We start from the raw sequence: 27,997 nt of genomic DNA, 5'->3' as shown, positions 1-27,997 counted from the left end.
GAAACAAAAAACAGATCACGTCACGTTTCAGTAACATCATCGGGGCAAAGTTGTTTCATCACAGCCGTCTGGGTCCACAAGGTCAAATCAGTCCACTGAGCTGACAAATGAAACTGGATTCGGATTGTAATGGGTTGACATTTTTCAGGCAGTCGTTACAGAGCTGGTTCACCACCGGAGAGGAACTGCAGCTCCAGACTTTTCCTGAATAAGGCCCCACTGCTTCATGTCATGTGATATGAAGACATTTTGGGTTATGAGCCTATTAATGAGCAAAATATGCACTTTTTAACATTGCAACTTATTGAGATTGAGCTCACATTAACCAATGCATTTGCTTTTTTTTAAAAAAACACAATCAATGAATGATCTCATATCACAGTAAGTAACATGATAAAAAGTATATGGCAATAATTTCAGCAAATCTGTGCTGAAACGACTCAGATTAAAAGACCAATGAAAGACATAGACTGCGATATGGATTAACAGCAAAAAAAAGTGGGACGTGTTCAGTTTTTATATTCAAATTTTTATTATTTTTGTATACTTGTTTTTGTAATATACAGGTCATTCATACATTTTATGATAGTAAATAGTAATTACACACAGGTGGTGCAACGAGCATCAGCCTGTCACCCTCACAGACATGCATCATTCGCGCCCACAAACACACATCTCACTCACTCACACACAGATACACTCATTAAACAAAAAAGATAAAAATGTAAAACTCCTAATTTTCCTTCCTCCACTGTCACCAGATTGACATCCTCCCAACTCTTACTTCTGTAATGAGTATGACAATACCTATGCTTTAACAAAACAGAGCAAAAAACAAATAGTGAAACATAAAAAAAATACAAGAAGGCAGCTAAAGATAAAAGGACGAAGCAAATCTGAGGAAGAGGGGGGGTTAATTCTGGGATGCAACTCTTCAGGGAAATAGAGGGGTTGGGTACGTACGTACCTACGAGAACCCCCGACGGACATCAGCACGTCAAACAATTAACTCCGTGGAGCTTCGACAGAGTCCAATATGCTACAAAATTCAGAGGCTTCGTGCTTTTCTTTTCAGTCTGGTTGGGATCAGCATGAGCCAGTATGAGTTACACTTTCAGTAAGAAGGGTAGAGGTTTGAGGAAGGCAGCAAGAACTAGTGAAAAGGGCACTCTTCAAGGTTTATGGCACAAATGAAAGCACTGAGGGGCGATGGTGCATAGCAGAGCCAAAGCTAAAAAGCAGCGTTGTGTCATAAAGTCGGGATGAAAACCATCTGCCAAAATATAGAGGGTGTTATCAAAGGACACTTCAAAAATATTCCTTTTGATTCCTTTATGAGCTAAAGCAGACCAAAGCTGCTTCACACACATGCTGCAAACATTGTGGCGAAGCCGTTTGTCATTTCTGGAACTTTCTTCCCAAACTCTGTGACAGTCTTTATCTCACAAAGCTTTTTGTTGTCACTCTTGCGTTAATCTGTACTAAAACACAAACAGTTTCGAGCAGCGCCCTTCATAGTGCCTTTAAGTGCCACAAATCCCATGTCTTTTGGTGATACTATCTGCCCCTGGTTTATCTGAAAGTAAAGCCAACTGAGAGAAAACAGTGATATGTTTGCACTGACATACGAAGAATCTGCAGACCGAGGGACCAAATATGAGAAGAGCTCTTGCTGAGGAACAACAGAGGAATAAAAATCTGTTCACGTATCGTGGAGCCACGTAAAACACTGGGTGTCAGTAACTGCAGTAGTAGTTAGCTGTTGCTTTGTTTTTGCATCAGAGCATACTCTAACTCTCATTCGTCCACACACACAGCTGAGTTTTTCCCCATGTCATGATGACACACTCACATACATGCACTCACTGTCGCTCACACAGACTCAAAATGCTGTCGTCATTCTTGAGAGTCCTCAGTGCGCCACTTGAGGAAGTCCTCTTTCCGGGCGTCTGGTTTGATCTGGTTCCGCATGCCACCGAGCAGGTTGGAGGTCGCTTCAGACGCCACTATCAAGGGTCGGACAACGGTAGGCGGGATCTGTCGCAGGACACCGCCAACGGCTCCAGGCAGACCCTTCTGTTCGTGGCCACGGGATGCTACATCACACAAAGTCTGAGCCGTGTCGATCACTCCCTGGGGAGCAAAGAGTCAAGAGCGAGAGGAGGAGAAAAACTTAAGTGATGAACAAACCAGGATGCCGAAATAAATCCTGGTCGTCCAGGAAAATAAGTACATTTATAGAGTGGTTTGTTTATAAAAGGCCAGAAAATGTCTCCAGAACCCATACTGAGGTCTAAGAACAGCTAAATTACTTATACAAGCAATCAATTTTCACTTTTTTTAGAATTTGATTTCCTTTGATTAATGGAGGAAATGAATCCATTGATCTCTCAAACAACCACTTTACATGAAATGTGTGTGCATTGGACACATTGTTCCTTTTAAACCTCTCCTGCACTGCTGACAAAACAAACCTGTGGCCAAGAATCTGCTCTCTTCAGGAGACAGAGCAGCATTAATGTCCTCTGATCCCCAGCAAGTTTTATGTAAACTGGCTTTCTGACAGATTACTCAACATGCAACAATGAAGCTACCTGCACAACATGACATGAAATCTCAAAGGGACAAAAATAGATATTTTTAGAAGGTCAAATTGGTGACGCACCTCTCTGACGGTGTCATAGGCCTTAGCCACTCCCTCTCGGAGGTCTGCAGGCTGGGCGGCCCTGCGGGGTCGACTGGAGGGCGCCCGGCCCTCGGTGATGGCAAAGCGATTCAGGGGAGGCGTTGGAGACAAGATGTCGTAGACGGTCTCTGCTGTGGCCTGTCAGAAACATACACCACTGATTGTGTGCACACATTTCAACAACACATAAGGTCTGCAGACAAATCGTTTATCGTTAAATGGGGTCAGCATTTTGTGTGTGCTACTTCGGACATTTCTAGAAATATATTTTTGCTGAGTTCTTCACGGATTGAGTACCTGGATGGCCTGCACTAGCCTGTTGCTAAGTTCCAGAGCAGCTGATGCGGTTGAGGTGCCGAAGGACGCCGCTCCCCTCTGGAGACCTCGAATAATACGTCCATCCTTCCGGTACTGCTCTATGGGCAACCAGAACAGATCCCTAACTCCGTGGACTGGACACACACACGAAGGACACACACACACACACACACACACACACACACACACACACACAAGAGGGAGAGATGAACCAAGAGAATTGGCAGCACAAAGAAAATGTAATAATGAACTGACACTGTGAGAAACTGTGTCTTGGAAGCAAGCTTGGGTAACTTACACAGCTGAACGACTGAGTGCATGGGGCCAACACCTCCCAGAATGCCTGGCAGCTGATTTTTCCTGATGTCGGTCAGCCACTCTGTGACAGCGTACTGGATCACTTTGTCTACACCAAGGAGACTGGAAACATTGCAAAAGAAACACTGAGGAATGAAGTCTGCATCTAAAATAGATGGATTCAGTCTCATAAGGTCAAACTACTCAAGAGATTATATCTACAAATTGATGAGACAATCAGATCCAAAAATGTGTCTCATTTAGTGACTGAGATGTTTGTTTTGGAAGAGGAATCTGAGTTTCTACCCGTGTCGGCAGCAGAGCCTCTTCAGCTTCAGCTCAGAACAGTTTAACTGAGCCAGACCGATCAGAATTCCTGCAAACGTCCCCTGAGAAGCAAAGAGCGAGACAGAGTGCAAAACCATAGTCATTACCTGATCACATGCACTAAAACACTGCAGATGTCGTTACTGTGAGCTTTTGTAAGGTCAGAGCTGTTTGAATGACTCCTCACCTGCTCAATGACAACATGTTTTCCATGATAATCCAGCCAGATAGGCACTTCAGAGGTGAAGCGAAACTCCCTGTAAATGTCGGAAAAAGAAGGAACATGCAAGAAAATAACTCAAACACTTTTATTGATTTTAGAAACACTGGCAGCTCTTCTATAAGCAAAATGATGTATTTGCACCTTAAAAATGAGAATGGATTTGACATTTATTTTTATTTATTTAATAAAAACAATCCATCCAGTCATGTCTCTTGACTGCAGCTCCCCTGACGCCTTTGAACGAATCATCGTCTACGTACCGGAAGTAAATTGGCTGGTCGGAGGAAGAGGACGAGCCGGCAGAGGAGGAGCTCTGCTCGCTGTAGGTAGTTTCCACAGAGGCTGTGAGGTCAGGTCCCAGACCAGAAGCTGCGTCCCCCTCCTCAGGCCCCCTCTGGGAGGGATCTGCCCTCACTGTTAATACAGAAAAATACACATTTTAACTTTGCCACAGCAATAATATGCATTACTGGCATGAAGTAACTGTCATGGCAGATTTTTTATGTCCATTAACATAAAAAATGAAAGACAAAGACATGACCTGCTTAAACTCACCTTCGGCCGCGGGGTCCACGGGCAGGTATGGGTTAACAGAGGAGGCAAGATTACTAAAAAAGTCTTTGAGGAAAAACAGAGCATCCTGGGAGGAAGACAGAAAATAAGGCTGGTTAGATATGACGAATGTTTACAGGAGCATTCAAATGAATAGAATAGATTTTTGTCATTGTATAAATACTCTAAGTATAATACAACAAAGTTAAAGAGCCTCTCCAGGTGCCAAAAAGAACAAAGAAAATCAAAGATAAAGCGAATCTAAGACAGCTCATTCTATGCTGGAAAACAATACAGCCTATTGTTCTAATGTTTTATTCCAAACACAAAAGCACAAATCACAACATGTTAAGAGTTACCTGGTCAATGTTGAGCCGGAGTGGCAGCAGACTGACCCGCAGGCAGCACTCTGGACCACCGAGGCCAGACTCTGGACACACCTGCAGGGCCTTCACAGTCAGCTGCAACAAACACATGTGGCCTAATCAATATTCCGTCTTTTATCAAAAAGAGGCGCTCTCCTACATCATGTAAATCTCTCTAAAGTCTCTCTAAAAATGCTGTTAAAGTTAAAAAAAAAAAAAAAAAGCAGCCGACATCTCGGTTCATATAACAAAGATTCTCCGACTGTCCGCCTCCTGTGTGCCGTCTCACCATGTTGGAGTGGGCTCGGCGGGGCATGCTCTCGCTCGTGTAGAGGTAGAGGAACTTGTTCATTTGTGACGAGGCCAATCGGTCCCGAACCTCCATCTCCTGGACGATGAACACCTGTCTGGAGAGAGGCTGCTCGCCGCTCGGACCGACCCCGACCACAGCCGCTACCACTTCCTGCCCCGCTGCGGCCACCGCGTATGACTCGTGCTGGAAGGACACCTGCAGGACAGAGAGTGAGAAACATGTTGAGGAAGAGGTGCGGCGCTGTAAGGTCAATAAGTATGTTCGTAGACGTTTAAAACTTTAAAAAAAAAAAAAAAGATTTCAAATATTAAGATTGTTCTATTGTTCAACACAATACATTACAAAATAAAATATGTAATTATTTAGCAAACGGTTTCCTTTTTGTGTTACAAATCTTGAGCTAGACCAATCATTATAATCACAAACACACACTTTGGCAATGCTGGAACAAATATTTTCACCCATTTCGTCAGTAAAATTAATGCAAACAGTTGAAAAATATTGAATCTGTCTCTGAAATATGGGTGAGTAGAAACTTACACTAACTGAAATGATGAAATTGTTCATTTATGCTAAACCTGTCTCGCCCACGGGACTTTCCCCATGTTTTTAGTTTTATCATGTTTTAGGTTATGTTTTGGTTTTCAGTTCATGTCTTGGTTTTGAGTTCTTGTTTTTAGTCTTGCCATTGTTTTTCCCCTCACTTCCCATGCTTGCTCAGTAGTTTCACTCACATCACCTGTTCATTCCCTACCAGCTGCACCCAGTCACTAATCACTCCCAGTTCCATATTTAGTTTCCAGTCTCCCCTTTCAATTTGTGATTTCCTTACCTACCTTCTTACCTTGCTCCTGATTTTCACCGCCTCATGCCATGTTATAGTTAAGTATTTATCCATGCCATCCTTAGTCTTTTGTTTTTGTCGTAGTCCTGTTAATGTTTTTGATTTCACAGTTTAATTTCTGTCATCCTTTTGTTTAACCTTTGTTTGTTTAATAAACCCAGTTTGCTTTTTTACATCTGAGTCCGCATCCGTGTCCTACCTCACCACCCCCTGCCTGACAAAACCAGCGTACCTTGGTGAGCTGGATCTCCATCAGAAGCGTGTGCTGACGACCGCTGCCTCCAGCCCAACGCCAGTTGTTCTGTGGACGAGAGGAGGCGACAGAGCGAGATGGAGACCCCCGAACACCAGCAGGGACGGAGCGAACCCTGAAGAGAAATTACAAAAGATGATTTTTTAAAATTTTTTTTTGGTGGATAAATGATCCATCTGTAAATGCGAGAATCTGTGTGTTACCTGTTTGCGCTCTGTGCATGTATGGAAATGGGCTTGCCGCCAAAGTCCTTGCCCCCGTAGAGATGCCACACCACAGAGATCTCCCTCAGCACCACCCTGCTCTGTGGCACCGGGAAGCGACTCGGCGCTCGGAGCAGGTCTGAGCTGCCTCGAGGCCGGGAGAAGTGACTGTCCTTGACCCTGATGGGACCCTGCAACAGCACCGTCACCACGGGCTCCCCGTCTCTGGGCTGCAAGGTCACACGTGTTGTCAAAGAAATTTCAAGCTAATGGGAAAGAAAGAAGCTAACAAGAAAGACACAGCAGAAGCACAAGAGCAAGGTGGCACTCACAGGTATGCCCATGCCAGGAGCCTCCAGGATGCAGAAGTCATCATTGTCGGTGGAGCCCTCTGAGCCTTCATCTGATATCGTATCTGGCTGAGCCTCTGTTGCTGTAGCAACCAATCCGTCCAGGTCAGAGTCCTCCCTGAGCGGGACAGAGGGACTGCGCTTTGAGGCTTCACCAGGGAACAAGTAAACAGAGACAGGCGAGCCTCTCGGCACCGAGGGTGAACCTGAACAAATGCAGAGAATCCATCAGTCACTTTAAGAAGTAAAAACAAACAAAGGTTTGACAAGCTGGAAATCTCAAACTAATATCTATCCACAGAAACTAAAAACCTCCTGAGCGCACCCTTTAAGACTCTCACACAATGTCCAGCAAAAATACATGTTCCTGCCCTCCAAACATTAACAACGAGGAGCAGAAAAGCCATCTCCAGGATGTCTTTTAGATACTGCAGCCTACATTCAGTAATATGCTACTGACCTCTACATATTCTACTACACACACTAAGGATGAACAATGTTCTTCTGAACAGAAGAACAAAGCTCACAGGTGAATTGGACTTTATCATATGCTGAGAAGGATTTTCACAGGTGTGAAAGATAAATACCAGGTTCTGAACTCTCTTCCCTGTGGCTCCTCTCTGTGTCAATTAAGGCATCAGCCAGGTCATACTGGTTGATCTCAGCGGTTTCAGCTGGGGGGCACGGGAGCACAGAAGCCGGACTTTCTGAAAGCTTGAAGGGAAAACAATATTACACAGGTAGTAAACCAGGTATTACATTGTTTTTATCCCACCTTCATTACAACGGTCTCAATCTATGGGACACTTGTCTTTTTTACCAGTAATGTTGCAACATCACTCATTCATGAAACAAGTTGTAAAAATTAACTTGAAATTTGCAACTTGGAGATTTTGCAAAGCAGGTTCTACTGGAAATGTCTTTGCAAAAGTCTAAAAGTGTGAAACAGACAATCAAATGTACGTACAATGAACCGGAGTTGCTTAATCAGCGCAAAGTCATTATCAAAGCCCTGTTCAACAGATAAAATGTGAACTTATACATCGTCTTACTGGCAATTTCTGGCCAGCGATCTCTGTGGGTGAAGTATGGCGGGGTGGGGGGTGAAGGTCGCCCTGGGAGACCAGATACTGCAGCACATTGATAAGGGCAGCGCAGGAATCTGCACAGGTATGAAGGTGGACCACATTGTTGGAGCAGCGGAGCTCAAAGAGAGGCTGAGACTGTAGAACAAAGAGAGCGAGGAGAAGAAACATCTGATTTCCTGACAGAGATGGATTCCATCAATCTTTAACTTACACTGTGAAGAATTTCATCTTTAAGCTGTAACGTCTCCACGAAAAGATGCATTTTGTTGCTCAGTTTTCACTTTTTTTTTTTTTTTTTTTAGAATGTTACATCTGACTTTTTCTAACTTTTAATGCTTCAGAACTTAGAATAGGGGCATGATGGGAGCAGCTAAAGAAGCAAGATATTGGGAAGATCTTCAGTAGTAACTACTATAAATCCCGACCAATGTAGCTGTTCTAACTGTCCCGTATCGGCTCTTCATCAATTTTGGTGAAAACACGTTTTTCTGAAATATTGAGCCATAAAGCACACCGTGACTCAACTGTTTACAGTTTCAGGCTCATCGTCTGACAGCCGAAGTCTTGTGAGAGCAGAGTGAACATCACAGCTAAGCAGACGTTGGTGCAGAAAGATGCAGCATCTTAATGGTAAGTTTCTCACTCGTTAAAAGAAATAGATACATGGAAGACAACTTAAAAAAACAAACAAAAAAACAATAAATTTCTCTTTTAAATAAGAGAAACATATTGTTCAGTAGCTGTGTTTCCATTCATCAGCAAAGTGAGTCAGTCTGTGACTAACTGGAGACCAGCCCCTTATCTCATTTCCCCAAGTTTTACACACTCAATTCTTCCACTAAACTCTTCAATTTGTGTCTTAGACTCTCCCGCCAGAGATGCAAAACCAAAACCAGACTTATTTGCTTCAAAATGTTATTTTTAAACTGATGTCGACTAAATATGACATGAGAGAGCTGCATCATCTCACCCAGCGTTATAGTATTTTATTTCTATTCTTTATTTTCTTTGTGTTCATTTAGTAATAATAATCAATCTTCTTAGAGAATAATATCTAAGTACATTTGCATCGTCATGCTGGTGCAAAATAAGTTCACAATCTAGATGTCGAGAAAGTCTATTTACACTCCAGCCTAAAAAGCCACAACCTCAGTTAACATATCAGCAATCTGTGAATTCTTCTGCTCGGAAATAAATCCCATAAAGGTCAGACTTTGTGGGACTTTTGTTTGTTCAGATACGCAACATCACATCGTGATTGTTTGCAGACTAAATACTGAGAAACTAAAACTGGACCAAGTAAATGCCCTCAAATAAGTGAAGCTAATTAACATTAAAAATACAAGTGCACTTTTTAAATGGACAAGCTTTAAACAGATCTCATGTAGAAAGCGTGAGTATGTCCTCAAAGACTTCCTCGGAGGACAGCTGCATCATTGTCTGGGCACAACCCGTCCCACGTCCAGCTGAGCGCGAGCCGCGGGTTTAACTGCAGTCTGAAGTTAATATTAAAGTGAAACTTAATTGCGCTAAAACAAATATCTATAAACATGCGGGCATGTGTGCATGTTAATGTTTTTTCGTTCTTTTTTTTTTCTAAAAGGACCTAAATCATGTTTTCTTTACATTTATATTTTTTGGTTTTCGGCTGCTGAATGAGAGTGCGAGCAAACAGAAGGCAAAACACTCACCAGCTTGGCGGTATCACTGCCTTTCCATGTGGTGATGGCGAGCTCCAGCAGGTCGATGTCCAGAACACATACATAGTCTGTGTGACAGAAACATGTGTGTGAAGCGGTCTTTATTATAAATCAGTAAACTACTGCACCTCTTGTAACGCCTGTTTCCAGACAGGACGAGAAGTTCAGCAGCCTTTCCGATTTCCATTTCAGCTTAAAGAGGACAACATCAACTGGAGCGAAGAACAAAAAAGCAGCGGAAACACGCTTCGTGGCTGTTTATTTCATGACCGCACCAGAGCAAATGTGCCCATCAAGTGCAGCAAAGGAAGCGATTTTCAAAGCAGGTTTTACTTTCATAAAACTCTCTATACCAAAACAGTAATCAAGGTTTTCTTTTCAAGTTTCTCTGTGATTCTTGGCTGGAAAGATGAGTTACAGATGCCTTTTAATTTGTGCATGTGTACTCGTTTTCACTCCACATTTTTTTTTAAAGTTTCACTAGACTTCCTTTAGGGTCTCATATAAAACCTTAGAAAAACCACAGGATGGCCACCAGGGTAGCAGGATCTCAGACTGAAGCAACTGCACCAAAACTGAAAGTGAAACCTAATGTGGAGTTCCTCAAAGAGCTCGTAGATCTGGCTAATGTCAGTGTGACTACTGACCGTGCATCTCCTCGTGGAAATCTTTATCTGAAAACGTCATTTAGTCAGTGAAGGAAAATCAAGAGCTTTGCTTGCAAGGCAAGAACTGAGATGCTAAATGCACACATCCAGACTGGCTGCCACAACACAGAACTCATGAGCGAGAAATACACAGCGAGACTGCATTCTCTAATAAAAACCCAACCTTAAAACTATGTGTATTTGACTTGTTTTGAACTACATAAACACACATTTCCAGGCCTGAAACTGCCCTGGATCTGACAAACCATTTACGGCTCCACGTCACACACCAACGACATGATTGCAAAACACTTTCGCCACCGCAAATAAAGTCTGGAAACTTTGGAAAACATGAAAGGCAATTTACAAAAACTCAGTGGCAGACGCAGCAAAGAGACCCAAGAAACTGTCTGAGGTAAGGAAAAAGAGAAAAATGTACAAGCAAGACACGGGACAAAAAGAAACAGCTCATAGTATGCAGAATTAGCTTCACTGCTAGTAAACTGGTCAGTAATAACTGATTAGCACTCTTGTTCTGTGTTGCTTGCTTTGCTCTGTCAGCAGATTTGCTGATGTGCAAGTTGAAAGCATGCAAGTTTTTTTTTTTTTTTTCTTTTTTTAAATCAATCACTTCTCCACCTGCTCTGCATAGATTATTAATCAGAACCCCTGAAAGAAAACTAATGAAACATTTTATATAGTCCAAACATTTCCTTTGGTTCTTTGTAACATGGCTTTAAGGAAATACACAACAGTACTACTACTGGAACGTGGGTCTGAAAAGATTAGGGCTACTAACAACTGAAACTGTTAGTGCACACTGGGCACAAAGGTGCGTCTTACCTCTTCTTAAGTCCACCGTGTCAGCCTCACATTTGTCAGAGAGGTAGAGAGCCGAGTCATCCAGGATGAATCTGAAGGCAACATAATCAACAAACAAAGACAAAGATCTTCCACTGTTAAACTAGCAGCAACATCTCCTAGATTCACCGTGTTGATCTTAGCATATGACATGCTGTGAATGTAATCCATTTCAGTATCATTTAATGCACAGATTTCATGTTAAGTCAGTGGGGACCGGTACCTGAGGTGGAAGGTGGCAGTGTCTACAATGATATTACTGGACAGAGAGAAGGACTCTGCTGTGAACACCACTCGCAGGGGCAGATACAGAGGCCTGGAATTACAGAAAAAAAAACAGAAGTTAAAGGTTTAAAAACAGAGGAAGGAGAAAGGTAAGATGTTCAATACAACTTTAAACACATCACACTTTTGTAAGTATTTACCTGTAGTCGACAGCACAGGAAGCAAGGTGCGTGTGGAGGACAGTGATAACAGCAGGCGCGGTGTATCCAAGAATGGGATCATCAATAACATCCAGGAAGTCAACCAGCTGTAACAAACAGAGTGATTGTGTTTTAGAAATTTAGACTTCATCCACTGAATTTGATTTCAGCGTGGTTTCACTTGTCCGAACAATCTAAATAGTTTCTCTGGAAGGTAAAACAAACTATATTTGTAACAATAACACAACAGGCTGGACATCCACGTAATGCAATTTCTATATCAAATTACAATTTACTCGGGACAACGTGACTGCATATACTTGTTATCTCGGGCAGTAAATCTGTTGTTTTGGCAGGGCCGGTTATTTAGTTCTGATGGATGTTTTGAGGGAAAGCAGAGTAATTACAGCAATCATGTGATAAATCATGTGTGTCCAAACAGTCTGGATTTTTCTTGAATGTATTCTTTATCTATGGAAAAAAATCTCAGGTTCAAATTTCCTGCACTGGAAATACAGTTTAATTACTTGGAAAAACATGAAGCAATGTGAAGAAGAAGCAGCCCGTGCTCAGTAAACTGAGAGGCCAACAAATGAATGAATTTACACATTTAGAAATGCAGGATACATTGTAAGTGACTGTAAAGAAGGTGGAACTTTTCTTTTCCTTTAAACAAAAACAAACTGAGACGACTATCATTTAAAAGAGGGTTTCTTTCGTTTAGCTTCTCACCTGCTCGTGCCAGCTGTGGTTCGTCTGCGTCACGTAATGTCGCATTGTGGCACCTTGAAGTTGAAGGGCAACTAGGAACTCCTACAAAGAGACAAAGTTAGTTTAATAGCAAACTAGCAGCTGCGTTGATCAGGTGCATGAGGAGGACGTACCTTGACGTTCCTCTGTGGGTCCAGTGTGATTTTGATGGCTGTAGACAACATCTGTGGGTCCCCCTCTCTGCCGCGCACACTGCTCACGCCCACCTCTGTGGGGTAGATGGTCGGGTCTAAGTGCTCCGGTGGAGTGAAGGAAGGCATCTCCAACCGCTGTGGGAGTGGAGTGTCTTTCACCACAGCTGTATAAAACGGGGGGGCAAATATTTAATTATCATTTCTAACTGACAATGAATCAACCCGTTAACGCCGTTTTAAATAACTACAACTCAGTTATGATGCAATTAAATGTTTTCAAATTACACCACCATGCGCACCTTGATGGTGGAGCTCCACTCGTCTGCTTTCCAGACACAGGAAATTGAGGTTGGGGTCATTTTGATGCTGTGCCACACTGAAAATCTTTCCCCCTTCTAGGTCAAGCACAATCTCCCCATGACTTTGGTCCTCCTGAATAAATCACATGCAAAGGAAGAGATGAAGAAACATAGAGATGCTGGTACAATAATTCAAAATGCTGAATGGGTAAAGCCAAGAAAGACATGGTACACTTAACTTTAAATTTCCACCAATTGACATTTATGATTAGTTTGCTAATATGTAAGCAATTAGTAACACACTGTAATGAGGTTGCAGATAAACATTAACCAGTGTAACTGTTAATTAATGTCCAGTATCTGTTATCATACAACATTCTGTCAATTTTAATTGGACAAATATGTTAACAAACAACTACATTGTGGTCAATGACAAACTTTCTTTACATGTTTAAATTTGGAAAAAAATGCTTAACAGGAAGACTTCAACGTTACTGTTGAACCATTTGAACAGATTAAAAAAAAAAAAAAAGGGGATTTCATATTCAGCATTTGATTCAGTTAAACTCATCAGCGCCCTCATTAAATTCATCATCCTCTTGGCTCACCTTCTTGTCAGTTCTGGCTTGGAGGCGACCTTTCCCAATAATCACAGTGAGGGAGAGGAGGCTGAGGTTGTGGCTGGGGTGATGAGCTGACTGCTGCATCCTTCCAGAAGAGTCACTTGCCAAGTAGAACCGAGGCTCATCCTCCTCTGAATCGGAGTCTATGGCAGAGGGAGAAGCTCTGTGTTACATAATTCATCCATGAGGCAAACATTTTAATCCAAAAACAATACAAAACCCAGTATTAGATTTTTTGGCATGCTACTTGGTATGCTGTATAATAAATCCAGACCATGATTAAGTTTTTCCACCAGAGCAGTCAAACTTACCCAGTCTGAAGGCTGACTTGCACAGCTGGAACTCGTCACGGTGATGGCGGCTCTGGTCGGTGCTGTGGGATGACGGGGGAGGAGGAGGAGGCGGCTCCCACATCAAGAGATCATTATTGATCCTTTTGGACAAAGGGTGAGTGGGAGGGGGGGGGGATTAAAAGTTATTTTTAAATCGGGATTTAAGGCCAAACATAAAGACCAAAAAAGGAGTCAAAGCTGCAAGAGGAAAACATCAATAAGAGGACAAGAACACTTAAGACTCCTTCATTCTAAGATATTCTGGCACAGACGATCGTTAACCTGGATAATGTGAACTGAGAGGACACAGCTTGCTCTTGTTGTACTCTTTACGTACCTGTTGTAGATGTTCTGAAAGGCCTGTTTGCTCGGCAGAAGGATGTAGGCCAGAGGTAGGCTGATGTCAACCGCACACTGACACTGAGCGACACACTGTTCCTGAAACATAAGCATCTCTTCTGAGTCGGCTGGAATCACCATCTGAAACAAAGCAGAGAGGAGGAGGGGGTATCAAGCTAGGTCTGGGATTGTAGATGAAACGGCTGATAAACTGAGATGTGTCATTTTTTCCCCCATGTATTTCATCACACCTCTTCAGTCTCAAACATGGTCCGGTTGGAAGAAAATGGAGAGCTGGTTTTGTCATTGAATTCACAGTGACTTTCAAAAAAGGCGGCCCCCAGGTCCCTCATGAGGCCCGGGTTCAGCCCACTCAGACCTGCTGCTGGGCCCTGAGCCTCACCTCCACGCACATGCACAGATATCCTGCACATGGAAAAATCAAAACAGACTGAGTTGCGAACAATTACAAGTTCATCACATGAGTTTTTATCTTTAAACGGTCCACTAGTCTTTTATGTAGACTATTGCATTAGAGGCTCTTTGATCTGTTTGTAAATTTAATATTTGTGGGCCAGCGAGAGATATCAGCCCATCTTTTGTGTCAAAAAGAGTGAGTGAGCCAAAAAGAAGTGATCATATCATGACTTTAACCTCAAAAGATTTGTGAAGGCTCGTGTAAATTGCTTTTTTTTTCTACCACCGATTTTATCAATTTATTAGGATAGAAGCTGATAGAAAAATCCTGCCAGAGAATCTGCATCATGACCACAACACAATACGGTTAGAGCCTGTGAATACTTAATAAAAGCAGGCTTCTGTGCTCAGGACTTCTCTACCTGAATCAAGAGATGCGTCCACATAGCTCTCTTACACCATGTTACTTTTGTTTATAACGCAACATTATCTTAGAAATTTTCCATTTTAATGGCATTTTCATGATTAACTACTTCAACCAACTCACTCCTTAGTTTGTTTTAGCTATTTGTCAGACTGCTATTTGTTCAACATATTTTTTCCACTATAAGCATCAAGCAGAGGAGCTGTAATGCAAAGGTTGTCAGTACATGACAAAAAACACATTTTGTGTAAGAGCTACTATTGAATGGATCCCTGTTTCAGGGCCGTTTAAGGTTAAACAAGGGACAATATCAAATGTGACTTCTTTCAGAAGGTTGGTGTTGCTGTATCCAGAGCACCGCAGGGCAAACTAACTGTGGGCCTTGTTCATTTTAAACACAGGAAATAGGCAGAAGTTTATCGACCATTTTCCTGGTTACTGGGATGATGGTTTCTGCCCACAGAAAGGTAACAGTGACAACATCAGCACCTTTCTTAAATGATCAGAGGTTTTAACTCGAAGTGTTTGGAACACCCGCACAAAAAAGGGTGCAGCGCTTTTTCCCAAGACCGCCCCTTCTGTCCACAGAAGACTATGTGGACGGAAGACTTTAAAGGCTGGCTTGACCAAACAGTGCGAGGTGTTGTGTAACCTCCTTTATTCAATCCATTACAGTAAACACTCTCATCACCACAAGGACTTACCTGGGCAGAGATTCGTGGCTCTTCTTCACTCTGATACAGGGGAAAGAGCCTCCCTCCCAGCCCTCATATGACCCTGGTGAGACAAATCAGTAAAATGAAATGCACTGCAAGTGTCAACCAGGTAGGAGGCAGAAGACGACTGTAAAAGATAAGTCTGTATTCTGTTTGTTTGTAGTGTTAAGATTGTAACTATTGAGGCTATAATCATAAATCTAGACACTTTTCAAATCTTTTTAAAATGACGGGGCTTCTTGAGTCACTGGAGCCACTGTTCAAATTTTTCTTGTGGATTATTGTTTATTTTTGTCTCCCAGGGTATTAATAACAAAGTGAATTATCCTGACCCTTTTGGATTGTCTGTTGTAGAGGGTTGTGTGTGCTCTCACCATGCAGGTCTGTGAAGGAGGCCTCCAGCAGCTGGGTGAGACATGGAGTCCCCAGCGGCCCCGGGACGGCCTGCTCACTCTGGAGGTCCGGAGCCTCCTTGTGCTTTAGCTCCAGCTCCATCAGCTCCAGCACCAGGGTCTCCTCCCTGACTTCTCTCTGGGTGGGCGGTCGACGCTTGGGGAGAGGTCGCAGGTCCGGTATGGGGAAGCGAAGCCTGAGGACGGCGTGTGGGGATAAGAGGGTGAAGGAAGAGCAAAGCTCACTGCTCTGGGTCTGGGAGGAAAGAAAGTGAGAAATGTATTAATACAAACATTAATACATATTCCTCACCAGAAACTGAGCTGAACTTCAGTCACAATCACCCCTGAAATGATCTATGCACAGCTTTTCTCAGGGTGTGGAGCTGCTTCAGCCCACTATGAGGACGACTGGAGAGGTGCTGATTCACTCTCAATACTGGCAATTTTGTTCACGCTTGTGTCAGCACAAATGGGATCAGTCAGTCATGACAGGTCATCTTCTGAAACCATTTCTTCATCGCTTCAGCTAGTTTTGGTTTCCCAATGTGGTGATGATGTAGAAGTTCTCGACTCTGCAAAACCACACCGGCTTACTTAACCCACGATTATATTGTGCGATTTTTGAATGCTTTTCTTCTCAGCCATGAATAGTCTGGTTTCTCATTCCAAAGACCCACTGTTTAACACACTTCTGTGGTTTTGATTACACACATGTGCTGTAATAAGGAGAAAAGAGGTACATGCAGTTGTGCTGACTTGATATTTCAGCGGACTGGGTTTCCACTACATTTTTGGGCTTGCGTTTAAATAAGTTGTTTGATTTAATAGCAGTTTAATTTGTGCTGTTTCTCCTGTTTCGTTGGTTGGACTGAGTGTACTGGAGGTTTCCACCTGTATGAGTCCAGATGCAGCAGTCTGGGTGGGACAGTGGCTGAAGGCTTTGCTGAGGTTCCCCAGGCGGCTGAGGATGTCCAGGTCCAGCTCAGCGCTCACCTCTGCCAAGTCCACCCGCACTACACTTTCCCGCCGCACCACCCGCTGCTTACCCTGCCAACACACATACAAATGTGGACAAAAACATGTTAAAGGATAAACCGATAACTTCTTATTATGCTGTCATCAGCCATTAAATTTTATCCCCCAGGATGATGTCAGATTATTTTCATATAAGTAATGATTTCTTCAGATTCAACAGATCTTTATATCTGCCTTGTCTTCCGGTTTCTGGCTATATCACAGTGCAGGATTTAGGCATGCAGCTATTTCTGAGGGTTATAGCTATAAAACATTTAAAATGTGCAATTTAAGACCATAAAAAGGTAGATGAGCAGAATCTAAGGCCAAATCAAACAGAGCCAAAACCGAAAGTAATAAGTAGTACGTTTTTTTTGCCAAATAATGTGAAATGTGGAGGATAATCTCCTGCTAAACGCTCAGATAACATCACACAGACGGAGTTAATTTGTTCGTGAGAGCAAAATTAAACCGCAAACAAACAGTTGTCTGCTGATGCATTAACCTTAGACATGTTCAAAATGACAGTAAGAAGTTGGTATGGAGGACTGCAAAAGGAATGGGATCCTGCAGGAGCTCAAACACATAACTGGAGGGAGGAGTTTCAAATGTATAAATTGGGAGTTCAGGGGTAACACCGTTCTGGTGCTTCACTAGCTTCAATCCCAATGATGGAGTTACATAAAGTTAAAAGACCCTGAATAGAACTGAATTATGGATTTAACTGGCCTTGTATTACAACTTTCACCTTCCCTGTAACTTGCCATGAGATGACTTTTGCTGTGAATGGATGCAACATAAATAACCTGTATTGGCTTTAAAATACAGCTGAACTGAACTTAACTGAAAAGTTTAATTAAATAATTTCTACACTGAGCTTTCAGTATTTTTCTCTTCAGTGGGTCATATCTTTGAAGGTCTGTTGTCCTTCAGTTAAGAGGCACCTGACTCAGCTGCACACAGCTGGAGGACGCACAGAGATTCCTGTTTTTATCATTTCGCATTCATAAAATTTGTTAGACCTCTATGATATAAATCAAACGTTTTGGTTAACATCATGTTTGTTTACAGTAAAATTACTATTGTTTTTTTTTTACTTTCTGAAAGCACAATTTGTACATTGAAATGCAAACAATCAAAAAAAAAAAAAAAAAAACTGAACAAGTAAACAAGTAGCATTTCTCACTGATAAGAAAAGTGTTGCTCTCATCCAGTCCACTTCTGTGGTGTGTGTGTCTGTGTTTGTAAATGCACACCTTACGTAAGTGCTTTTCAGTGAGGCTGTAATGTAGTTGGGCGCATGGTCTGGCTGTAGCTCCGAGTGTAAACAGACCAGCTTTCTGGAACTGAAGCAACTGGAAACAGACACAAAAAAGGTTTCCCTTATTATCTTGGAAAAACAACAACAAACGTAAACTACTTTCAGACAACAAATGAAGATCATCCTAAACCTGACATACTTGTCTGACTTATTGGAGTCTGATTTTGATCACATTTAAATTAGTTTGATAAACATTCTGCCTGTTTTGTAGCAAAATAACAAATTACAATAGTTGTGACAGAATTGTTCTCACATGAAGAAGTTTGACTTTTTGATGATTATATAAGTACTTAGTGTTGATGATGGGCTCATTATTCTCCACATGATAACAATAATTTCTTTGCACAAATGATCAACAAGATTGAAGACAAAGACCTCGCAGTACTGAGGCTTCCCATCTTCCCAGAGGCATTCTAACAGTTCCAGTCTGCTGAAGGAAAGGTCAGAGGTCACGGCCCGACAGTGGCGTCTTCCACTGCGCATCTCACAAACCACCTGCACTGCCGCTCCCGTCAGTCTGCGAGACACAACGAGAGAGGAAATGAGGCGGTGGAAGCTTGTAGAGGACCTCAACAAGTGTGTGTGTGAGACTGTGTACTGATGGTAGAAAGACAGCGAGAAGAAGCATGAGAAAAAATTACTGCAAAATGGTGTGCTGCAATGTAAACAATGCAAAAACTATACAGATTTTCAAACACAACTCTAATTATCATTTAGTTTCATTATGGTTTAGAGTTTCCTGCCCAATGTTCGCCTAGTAATATCTTAATAAGACACGGCATATTTCAAAAGCTTTGATTTAATGATGATCTTTAGCACCTTGGCATAAAACTTTCAAAATGCTCTCTTTGTATCTTCTACAAAACGATTTTTAAAAAAAAGTCCACAACTATCTGCAGCTGTTGCAAAAAGCATTTTGTTAGAAGCTTAGTTTGCAAGAATTCAAAGTCAAAGACCAAATGTTGGTGTGTTTTTCTACCTCAGATGAGAGTGTGGGCAGGCCTTTGCAAAGCGGGCTCTCAGATGGTGGAAGTCTCTCTCGCTGAACATGCTGTCTTTGATGAAGTTCAGCTCCCTGAAAAACACCTGAGAAACCTGAGCCAATGAAGAGGCTCCGTCAGGCTTAGGGGGCGGGTCTTCCTGCAACAGGGTCAGTGTCAGTCCGCCAAGGGACAGCCGCAACAACGCGTCAGGCTTCATCTGCTCTGCCTGGCCGCTGTGTGATCGTCCTGCAAAGAAAACGAGGACAGTTCACAACAGAAGTTGTTTCAATGCCACTTGGATATAAAAACAGAAAACATGAGAAGAAGGCTTAGTGTTAGTATAGAAAACTAGGCTGTAGTTAGTAAAATTCACTTTATCTATAACCTAAACAATTAATGTGACAGCGCTTGAAGTTCTAAGTCTAGACTTCCTAATGGAGCAAATATAAACCCACAACAAGCTGACTTTACCTCTGGTCCGGCTGGTCTGCGGGAGACTGGACAGGCAGCCCGCTACAGGATGTCTCCTGGGACCAGTCACCAAGCCCTGGCCAGGAAAAGTCAAAGAAAATAATCAGGTTTCTTCTGTTTTGATAAGTATATTTACAAATTAAAGTTGTGTTGCTAAAGAGAGAAGTGTACAGTACACATAAATTCATAAAATGCTGTGCAAAAACAAATTTTACAGTTTGTAAACACATGTGATGCCAAAAAAATCATCCCAAAAACAGGACCAATTAAATTGCTACAGTACACCAATATACTTATTTTGGATATTATTCTTGCGGCTTTATGCCCCTACAAGAGCAAAAGTGTCTCTACTTCTGCCCTTTTGCTCAATGATTAAATTGTGGAGGCGCACAGACACAAACACACGCAGTACCTGTGTGAAGCTGGCAAGACTGTGTGTGGAGGACTCCATGTCGCTGTCTGACAGCTCGCTGCCTGAGCGGACAGATGTCACGCTGCTGCTCATCCCAGCAGGACCCATCGAGTAAAACATTTCTGCAGCAACGAACACACAGAGCGACGAGTTAAACACAACTGCATCCACAAACCCTTCATTATGGCACATCGCATCAAGAGACAGATCAGCAAGAGTCAAGATCACCACTCTTCTAAGTCAAAAGAGAATCACCCGTCAGCTGAGTTATTGGTAGAAATGAAATAAATTAACTCTGTTTCTTTACAGCCAGGCGACAGAACCTCATCATACTTACACTGCATATAAACTGGTTGTTTGATAATGTTTGTTTGTTTGTTTCAAATAGAGCTGAGCAATACGGTAAAAGATTATCACAACATTATTTTTTTTATTCATTGATCGTGATTACAACACAGAATTTGATTACGCTGTCAGTGTGTATGTGTGTGAGACATTCAAGTAATTTTTAGCTATATTAAATTGTATTTAAATTACACAATGCCTCCAGATTTCCTGTCCCACTCCCTTTTACATTCTTGTCAGACGCAAGACTGCCTTTTTTCCTCTAGACACAGTTAAGTACGTTGTCACTCTTATTTTATTGAACTGTACATAGATCTACAGTAAAAGAGGACGTTGCCCCTTTGGGGAATAAATAATGATCTCAACAGTTTGGGAGGATAAAATGTGTTAGCCTCAGTCCTGCTTTTGTGCCTCACACCAGATCCACTGATTTCCCCCTATGTGCATTCAGTCATCTTCCCTACTGGTGACTTAAACAATGTTTTGCAGTAATAAATGAGCGTGTAATTTGACCTGATGGCAAGACTCGTCTTTGTTGCATATGGTTGTGCTGAAGGACAGGCTGTGGGCTCTATCAATGGGTAGACTGAAAAATCAAACTGCATGCCTTTAGGAGAAGACCTGTTGAGTTCTGATGTGATTTCAGGCAGACAGAGAATGAGTGAACTTGAGATTACCTCCATTCTCCAGACTGGTGACGTAGGGCTCCAGGTCAGGTTCAGTCTCATACTCCCGGTAGCTGGGACTGGATCCCAGCTGCTTACTGAGGTCCTCCTCGATCATGCGCAGGTCATCCGAGTCTAATGGACGACTGTGTACTCCACCACACTTTGTGTCAGGCTCTAAGAGAGAGAGGACAGAAAAATGGATTAATGTGTGCATTAAAGAGAAACAGACCTCGTATGTGAGCCCACTTTTTTTTTTTTTTTTTAAAATCACATATAAATGCCTGTGAACGGGCAGTAACGGACTAAGTCACAATGTATCTGGTCAGAGACGCTGTGCGTTACTCCTGCCTTACTAAAACTTGTGGGAACATTATTACTCTCTACTTTGGAGACATATAGGAGAAGAAAAATGTGTTTGATGCAACTTTGTGGGGAAATTTTATGAGGGCGAGAAGTTGTGGCGATAATGGAGAAACTGAGGAGAAATCTGCTCTCATTGCTCCAGGAGCAGCAAGCAGAACAGCAATTAGTTTAAAAGCCATTGTCAAAATGCAGTAAAGAGAAATTACCATTTAATTATTCATGTTTTCATAATAGCCCTGACTGTACATGAACTGGGTTGTTGTATTGCTTTCAGCTGGTTTCAGCTGATCAGAAGAAATCATCTAGATAACAGAAGCATTAAAGGGTATTTGTAAGGGAAAGGGACAATTAAAAGCAAATACATTCCAAGAATCAGACCGGCATGATAACAGATTGTTTCATATCTTTCAAATGTTAAACAGAGAAAGCAGCTGTTAGTCGTACCAGTGTCTATGCAGAGGGCTGCCAGCAGGTCTGTCAGATGGGTGATTTGATCTGGAGACAGCAGCATGTGGACACAGCCCACCTTCCCATCCAACTCCAACTGATGAGCAGAGAGGAGGATAAAAAGAGACGGATCAATGTAGGAGAATGGCTCTCTCTAATAAGCACCGAGTGTAAATGAGAGCCACACGAACCTTTGGTCCGGGCAGCATATCGTTCTGTTTGATCTTGACGGTGGTTTCAATGAAACCAGAGCAGCTTCCAATGAGCAGCGGCTGAGATGGAGGACAAGAAGTGGCTGCCGTGGGCTTGGCTTCCACTTCTTCCTCCTCTTCATCCTCCTCTTCTTCCTCTTCTTCCTCTTCTTCCTCCTCCTCTCCATCACTGGCCGTGGCTGAATTTGGAAGTTCCTCCTCAGGAGGATGCTGAAACATGAAGACAAATTCAATAGAATAAAAAATTAAATGGAAAAGAAACTTTCATTCGGGACATTTTAGATAGCTATTCTATGCTTTGAATATGTGCCCCTGTAATATTTTGCAACCCTGTTTATCAGGGGGTGAGTAAACCTTTTTTAGACACATAATATGTAGGACTGATGGCATTTAGTCCTTCAGACATATTCCACTTTTACTTTCTTTCTTTTTTACCCTTTTAATTCTAAATTAAATCCATGAAATTGCAGCATTTCTCCGATGACATTGCAGATTATGATCGCCCCTCACATAACATCATCAGAGACCCTAACGTGTACATTTCTGTTACATTACAGCATGCAGCTCAGACGTGTGCTGCGCTGGATGTGATACGGGAATGTTAACGGATCCTGCAAAGTTCGACTGTCGTTGTGACTTTTACAGAAAAGTGACCAGGGGTGCGTGTCTGAAAGTGTCTTAAACCGAACAAAAAAAAAAACAGGCATGAATTATGACTGATTAATAAACCACATCTGATATAATAATCAGACATGGAGAACTTCAGAAAGACAGAAGATGTGCACCTGAACTATGCCAGTGCTGTCGTAGAACAGCTCAACCACGCTCAGCTGGAGGATCTTGTGCAGAAAGGCGGGTGGCTGATGGATGTCAACAGGCACAGCAGTCTGGCTGGCTGGATCTTTCACTGCTTCATCAAAGTACTCCAGCCTGGAACAACACACACAAACACATTTATTGCCAAGACGACAGAGATGACGAAAGAGAACATTTTTTAAGACCGGGCTTGAATCAGTTGTCCTGCTAAAAACCCGCACAGTTAACCTGAGCAGTTTTGTCAATAAGCCAGGGAAACAGGAAGGGTTCAACAGCGTAAAAGTGAAATGCCAACAGAGCTTAGAGCATGAGGGACATAAGGGTGTAGATTTGGTTTCAAAATGTCTGCAAATGTGCGTTTATAAAGAATGCTTTTTAATAGATGTATGTATGACGTGGAAGTCCACTTCAAAGACTGCTGGAGTTTTCTCAAATCTAATTGTATAAAAGACATTCAAAATAAATAATCATCTAAACCTGTACAAGTTTAGGATCAACCTGACGTAATCCCTCACGCTGCTCAGTGCAGTTAAAGGAATCCCAACAGAGAAGCCTGGATTCAGCCTGTGCACTAAAAGCCAGGGCGAAAAGGTCCGAGACACACGTCAAGACACTTTGCTTTGAACGTAAGGTAATAATTGCAGGCAACAGTGATCAAAGCTTTATATAATCATAGCTTCTTGCATTTGAGTGGTAACATCAAAAGAATCAATAGTTTAAACATAACTGCAAACTTGCCCAGATAGCTTAAATTTGTAGATTTTGTCCAAATAATGTTGAAGAGCACTATTATTCCATTTAACCACTGTAGTTTAAAAAAAAAAAGTATATTTTATAAGAAAAGAGCAGTGGAAATATATCAGATCATTGTTAATAATAATGACTTTATCCATGATTACACAAAATCATCAATTTCATGGTCACAGACATCTTAAGTGCAAATAAAAAGGCTGCTGAGGAGGAATAATCTTGTCAATAGTGGCCCGAAGCTCTCTGATAACACAAGTTTATAAGAGAACAGGAGCCTCTTGTGCTTATGTGCTGATTAGCAAAGAAAATTCAATCCAATTCCTGGCCTCCATTTTGCTTCCTCCATCTCCCCAGACAGAAGTAGAAGTGCCAATGGGACTTTGTTTCATTCTAACTGATTACAGAAACACAACTTTTGGCTCATTTGCTTCCCGAAGATTGCCGAAATGACTTTGTTAACCACTTTCTTGAACGGTGAAACGAGAACAGTTTGGGAAAAATGAGAAGCAAAAACTAGAAAAACAAATACTGCGGCATCTTACATGTCTGTGTACACTTTAGAGAAGAGTTAAACACTTGCAAAAAAAATTTCAAATATAAAAGAAAGCGTTTTTTTTCCCTCTCTGTAGCTCATTTTCTACAAGTGAAGTTTTAAAAGGGAGCTTTGGCCTACCGTTTGATGTGCACCTCTAAGGCAACGCCTGTTTCCAGGTCCAGGGGCTGGTGCTCGATGCGAACAATAGTGTCTAGAAACGTGACTTTGATGCGACGGAGGACTGCAAACAGATTCAATAAGACCATGCAAAGGTTGGATTAGGACTTCATTCCCACAAAACTTCAGGGCATATTAGCTAAAGATATAGCAACGTTATGTTTCCTTTAAATAAAGTGTTGTCAGACTAGAAAGAGGACACGATATGAAGTTTTCGTGTGTTTTTTCGTGTGGGTAATGAAATTCAGGGATGACTTTAAACTCAGAGCTGGCTGAATGTCACATTGAAACAGGAAACAAATCGTTGAATTAGTCTCTTTCTGTCAAGAGTGTATCTTACTACTGTGGGACGACATACTGTATTCATGATGACACCTGAACACCTCGACGTTGTGCTCACCTGTCTCAATAGTCTGTGCAAACATCTCAAGACCCTCAAGAGGGTCAGGCGGCTCTTCGGACACCTCTGGGGGGTCCTTCAGGCACTCCTGAGCCAGCTGCATGCTGGACGTCATGCTGGACGACCAGCCTTGTGAGTCCCAACCTCCACCTGAGGGAGGAGAAAAGCATGCATGACTCAGTGACATCTGTACTTCAGCAAAATGAGGACACAGCTGTATAAGTCTTTGGCAACGTGAAAGTGATGCATGTGGGACACTTCATACATCCAGTGAGAACTAATTAACTCCATTTAATGAACATAAAACACGACACGTGGAGATTCTGTCGACCTACGAACAACTGAGAGAATTTGCTGTTAACATAATTTCAAAACACTCGTTTCTTTGCTAAAATCCCTCTTTTATTTATCAAATACAAGGATATGCTGCGGATTTATCTCATATATCTGACTCGCTGTTCTGGGATTTTATTGTTAGGTCCAGAAATATGAGGACGCCGACTACATTTTAAAATTTTTTGGCTCTGTACCCCAACACAATATTTGTAATAAAACAATCTAAATCTAATTAAGTCTTATTTCAAGAAAATTCCAAAAAAACAAAAATGAAACAAATGGTAACAGTCTTGTGGTCTCGCTCAAAGACGCTGCATCACGAGGTCAGGAGAAGCTGGGAACTGAACCACCAACCTCCTTCTGGCAGACGACAGCTCTTCCTACTAAGCTACAGCCGCCCCGGGTATTAAAACTGAACATCCCCCAAAAAAAGAGGGGTTTCCTCCTTTATGATGCTTTGCCAGGCCTGCATTTTAGCAGCCTTTAGTTCTTTGTTCATTACTTTCTGCCTTTAGTTTTGACTTCAGCAAGTGAAACGCAGCTTGATTGCGTTGGGATCAGGTGAGTGACACGGCCACTGCGCGATATTCTCTTTCTTTACCTTCAAAATTCTTAGGCGGTTTTCGCATAATGTTTTCAGTCGATATCAGTGTGTGATTTTGAAGTACCTGAATGCGAGCAGACAGTATCTCTCTGTACATTTCAGGAATTATCTAAGCGCTTCTTCTGTCACATCATCAATAAACAGCAGTGGCCACTGGAATCCGTGCGTGTTCACGCCATCAAACACTGAATCCACCTGTTTTACAGATGATGTTTTATTTTTGGGATAAAGAGCAGTTCTGAGGCGTCATTCTGCTGCAGGTTGTACCTGCTCAAAGACTACTTGGTCTTTTTAGATGTTTCTTTTTTGAGAGAGAGAGACAAAGTATAATCGGGCCTTTCAATTCTTGTGATGAACCACCTCCATCTGCCCTTTTGAAGAGCTTCTATTTATAGTGCATGTGGTAAAACACCTGCTGCCTGCTTACTGGTGTATTCTCACAAAATGCAAAACAGTTGATTTTGCCCTACTAAATGTTCCTGTGACCTGGTGGATTTTTAAAAAAGTTGTGTGTTTGTTTTGCACCCCAAGGACAGACTTTTTAACTTGCACTGAGAGCTTTTCTGTCTGTGTGTTTTTGGTTTACTGGTCAAATGCAGATTCGAACTCCAGACCTTTTATCACCAAAACTGACAAGAAACTCACGAAGGAGCAGAACACAGCTCTCTGTGAAACAGATTCTGAGTCAAATCTCTGGCTAATTTTGGTTTCTTGGATAGGAGAAAGCTACATAATAAAGAGCTGAAATTAATAAAAAGCTGTGTTGTCCAATTTGGATGTTAATACCATCAAAATAAAGCTCAGAGTTTACACTTTAAGAAATACCTTGTATATATAATTGCGACTTGAACATGTCTTGGTTAATAGCTAAAATAAACAAGGTAAGAGGAATAAAAATTACTCAGTTAAAAAAAACAAGACAAAATAAGACAGATTAATTGCAGTTCTAACCTTAACGTCTGGCACATGAACTGGAATGGTTCTGACTGGATACTTGGAACCCTAATCTTTACTCACATGCGTACATATTTCTTTATTTGCTTAGTTACGAAATCTTTTCAATCCATTTATCATAATTATAGACCATAGTCATGCATAAAACCACAGCTCATTTGTGCATTAATAAAAGCAAGGGGGCCCTGTGGGTCGACTCAATAAGGTGCATCTAACCAACTTACTGGTCCTGTACTTTGGTCGACATGTTATCTGAAGACCAGAAACCTCTAAAGTGCAGTGATCGGTCAGGAGAGCTTGCCAGGGGATGGTCACCTCTATGGTGCTCACAAAGCCATCCACTATCTCCAGAGGAGCCCCGAGAGACTCCAACAGCTCATTGACTGCCTGTTAAGGTTGAGTAAAGGGGAAGCAAAAAGTGAAGAGTTGAAAGGAAACAGAAAGAAAAAGAGATGGCAGTTACTGGTTTCATAATGGTCTCATCCCTCTGGGTGTACACGTGTAAAGCAAAGATAGTGGTCATGGCAGGTGGGAAACGTGTATATCCTGGATCAGCTGGTGATGTGTGCCTGCTGAGTGCATTTACTAAAAGAAATGCGAGCTAGGCCAAAGTTATGATGTCAGAGATTGTTGTTGAACTCGAGTGCAGTTGCGAAACAGTCAAGGGTGCACAAGTCCCATAATAACACAAGACGACTGTGGTGCAAAGTTAACATCAACCGTTCCCTCTCCTTCAAAAACTCACCCACACATCGAGGTTGATTTCCTTGATGACACCGCTGCCGTTGTACAAGTCCAAGCCCAGTTGGTCAAGGCTCAGTCGTTCCTGCAAAAAGTGACCGAGGTAATGCTGTAAAAGGTACCGACAGGCCCGCTTCTTAATTGAGCCTGACCAGGGGAAAAGCCAGCAAGACATAGGGCCAGAGAGAGCGGGGATAGGGAGCAAAGAGGTGGCGGAGGAGAACCAGTGCGAGTACAGTCCTCTGGCAACTGCATAACAGACAAAAACAAAGTGTTCAAAAACAAGGAATGAGGCACAGCTAGCTACAGGGGGCTAAGGAAGGGGTAAACCGTAACTCTAGTTCTCCCCTTGGATTCACACAAAAACTTGAAAATCCTTTGTGTCAGGACCGACGAGACTCCTACGCTACGTGACGAAGCGTTACTCCAACCGACTGTAGCTGTCTCGGCCCATATTTTCGGTTCGTTTGTGTCGAATTGGAGCGACAGGTCCTGTTGGTGCGTATCTCTTGTCTCTGGGTTGTTTATTGTTATCATACGCCAACT

General features: G+C 42.2%; 1 protein-coding gene across 1 annotated transcript; it reads right to left on the bottom strand.

Annotated features, from left to right (window-relative positions):
• Nucleotides 1-508: 508 nt before the first annotated feature.
• atg2a (autophagy related 2A) lies at nt 509-27,997 on the bottom strand. The gene is made up of 42 exons (XM_075481593.1): nt 27,456-27,997; nt 26,935-27,097; nt 24,817-24,966; nt 24,378-24,480; nt 22,924-23,068; nt 22,118-22,348; nt 21,924-22,023; nt 21,126-21,290; nt 20,104-20,225; nt 19,692-19,767; nt 19,217-19,466; nt 18,613-18,754; nt 18,173-18,271; nt 16,794-16,949; nt 15,882-16,155; nt 15,496-15,568; nt 14,202-14,376; nt 13,949-14,091; nt 13,591-13,712; nt 13,265-13,422; nt 12,657-12,789; nt 12,337-12,521; nt 12,185-12,265; nt 11,453-11,559; nt 11,251-11,343; nt 11,010-11,080; nt 9,511-9,587; nt 7,784-7,954; nt 7,319-7,445; nt 6,714-6,937; nt 6,382-6,611; nt 6,158-6,293; nt 5,058-5,276; nt 4,763-4,864; nt 4,407-4,491; nt 4,112-4,265; nt 3,816-3,885; nt 3,608-3,690; nt 3,303-3,424; nt 2,984-3,138; nt 2,666-2,824; nt 509-2,133 (listed from the first exon to the last, which is right to left on the bottom strand). The coding sequence occupies exons 1-42, from the start codon at nt 27,624-27,626 to the stop codon at nt 1,897-1,899; spliced, it is 6,039 nt and encodes a 2,012-aa protein (XP_075337708.1). The 5' UTR covers nt 27,627-27,997; the 3' UTR covers nt 509-1,896.

Source organism: Odontesthes bonariensis, chromosome 13 (assembly GCF_027942865.1).
Source record: "Odontesthes bonariensis isolate fOdoBon6 chromosome 13, fOdoBon6.hap1, whole genome shotgun sequence".
Classification (NCBI taxonomy): domain Eukaryota; kingdom Metazoa; phylum Chordata; class Actinopteri; order Atheriniformes; family Atherinopsidae; genus Odontesthes; species Odontesthes bonariensis.
Note: the sequence above shows the minus strand (reverse complement) of the source record. Positions and strands in the feature narration are given on the sequence as shown.